The following is a 1,382-nucleotide window of genomic DNA, read 5'->3' as shown; positions in this document are numbered from 1 at the left end:
AATTTTGAGCTTTTCCTCAGGAATATAGAATGTTAGAGTTTTGACAGAAATTGAAGACTATAACACAGATAGTTGGGGTTGGTAATGAAAACTTGAAATTAAATCTAAGATGGGAGTGAGTACTCAAGTCCAACTTTGACTGTTTGGCTGAGAGGGAAACTGAGGACCAGAGAAGGAAAATGATTGCTGCCTTCTGAATTCATCATTTCCACAGGCGGAAGAAAGACCTGATGGTGGAGGACAATCTCACACGTGTGACGGAGTTCATTCTCCTGGGATTTTCTGACCTTCCTAACCTCCAAGGGTTTCTCTTTGGGATTTTCTTAGTCATCTACCTAAGTATATTGACAGGAAATGGCCTCCTCATTGTCATAACTAAGACTAATCCTGCTTTCCAAACTCCCATGTATTTTTTCCTTTGGAACTTTTCCTTTTTGGAAATATGTTATGCATCAGTCACTCTCCCCAGAATGCTGGCAGATCTCTGGACCCAGAAGAGAATTATTTCATTCGTAGCGTGTGCTGTACAAGCTTGTTTCCTTTATATTCTGGGGGTGGCAGAGTGCTTGCTCCTGGCTGTGATGGCTTATGATCGTTATGTGGCCATTTGTAAGCCCCTGTTCTATCCTCTCATCATGAATCACAAGGTATGTGTCCAACTGGTTATGGTTTCATGGATAACTGGAGTCCCAATACTGATAGAAGAGACATACCAGACTTTTTCTCTGAACTTCTGTGGTCCAAACATAATCAATCACATCTTTTGTGATGCCCCACCTTTATTTGAATTGGCCTGTATGGACACATATAAGGTAAGGATCTCTGTCCAAGTTGTTGCTCTGCTATTCATCATAACTCCCTTTCTGTTGATACTTGCATCCTATATCAAAATCATAACTACCATCCTGAAATTGCCTTCAACCTCAGGGAGATCCAAAGCCTTCTCCACGTGTTCTTCTCACCTCATGGTTGTATGCTTATTCTATGGGTCTGGAAGTACTGTGTATTTGGGCCAAAAATCCAGTCACTCAGCAACATCAGGCAAAGTGCTTGCTCTTTTCTACACCACTGTGACCCCAATGTTTAACCCCCTGATATACAGCCTGAGAAATAAGGATGTCATTGCTGCACTCAAAAAGCTATTTCCTAAATGTCTCAGGTCATGAAACAATGAGCTAAATATTTAAATTTGATTTTCTCTAGTTATTCCACAAATAATAGAGAAATACATCTATTTTTATTGTTTTCATATCACTGACATTGCATACAAATAAGAGCCATGTTAGGTATTCTATTTTATAATACAGGAAAACTGCCTAATATTTTCATTTTTGTTTTGCTAGAATCCAACTGAGGTTGAGCAATAGTCTTTTATGGTAAAT

The 1,382-nt window shown here is 39.2% G+C and overlaps 1 protein-coding gene across 1 annotated transcript; it reads left to right on the top strand.

The window, feature by feature from the left end:
- The first annotated feature begins 230 nt into the window (after positions 1-230).
- Positions 231-1,166, top strand: LOC114042353 (olfactory receptor 10AG1-like). Its single transcript, XM_027861032.1, has one exon. It carries the CDS (start codon positions 231-233, stop codon positions 1,164-1,166), a length of 936 nt encoding a protein of 311 aa, XP_027716833.1.
- Positions 1,167-1,382: the final 216 nt, after the last annotated feature.

The sequence above is a fragment of the Vombatus ursinus genome, unplaced genomic scaffold (genome assembly GCF_900497805.2).
Source record: "Vombatus ursinus unplaced genomic scaffold, bare-nosed wombat genome assembly UNPS02014374.1, whole genome shotgun sequence".
Classification (NCBI taxonomy): Eukaryota; Metazoa; Chordata; class Mammalia; order Diprotodontia; family Vombatidae; genus Vombatus; species Vombatus ursinus.
Note: the sequence above shows the minus strand (reverse complement) of the source record. Positions and strands in the feature narration are given on the sequence as shown.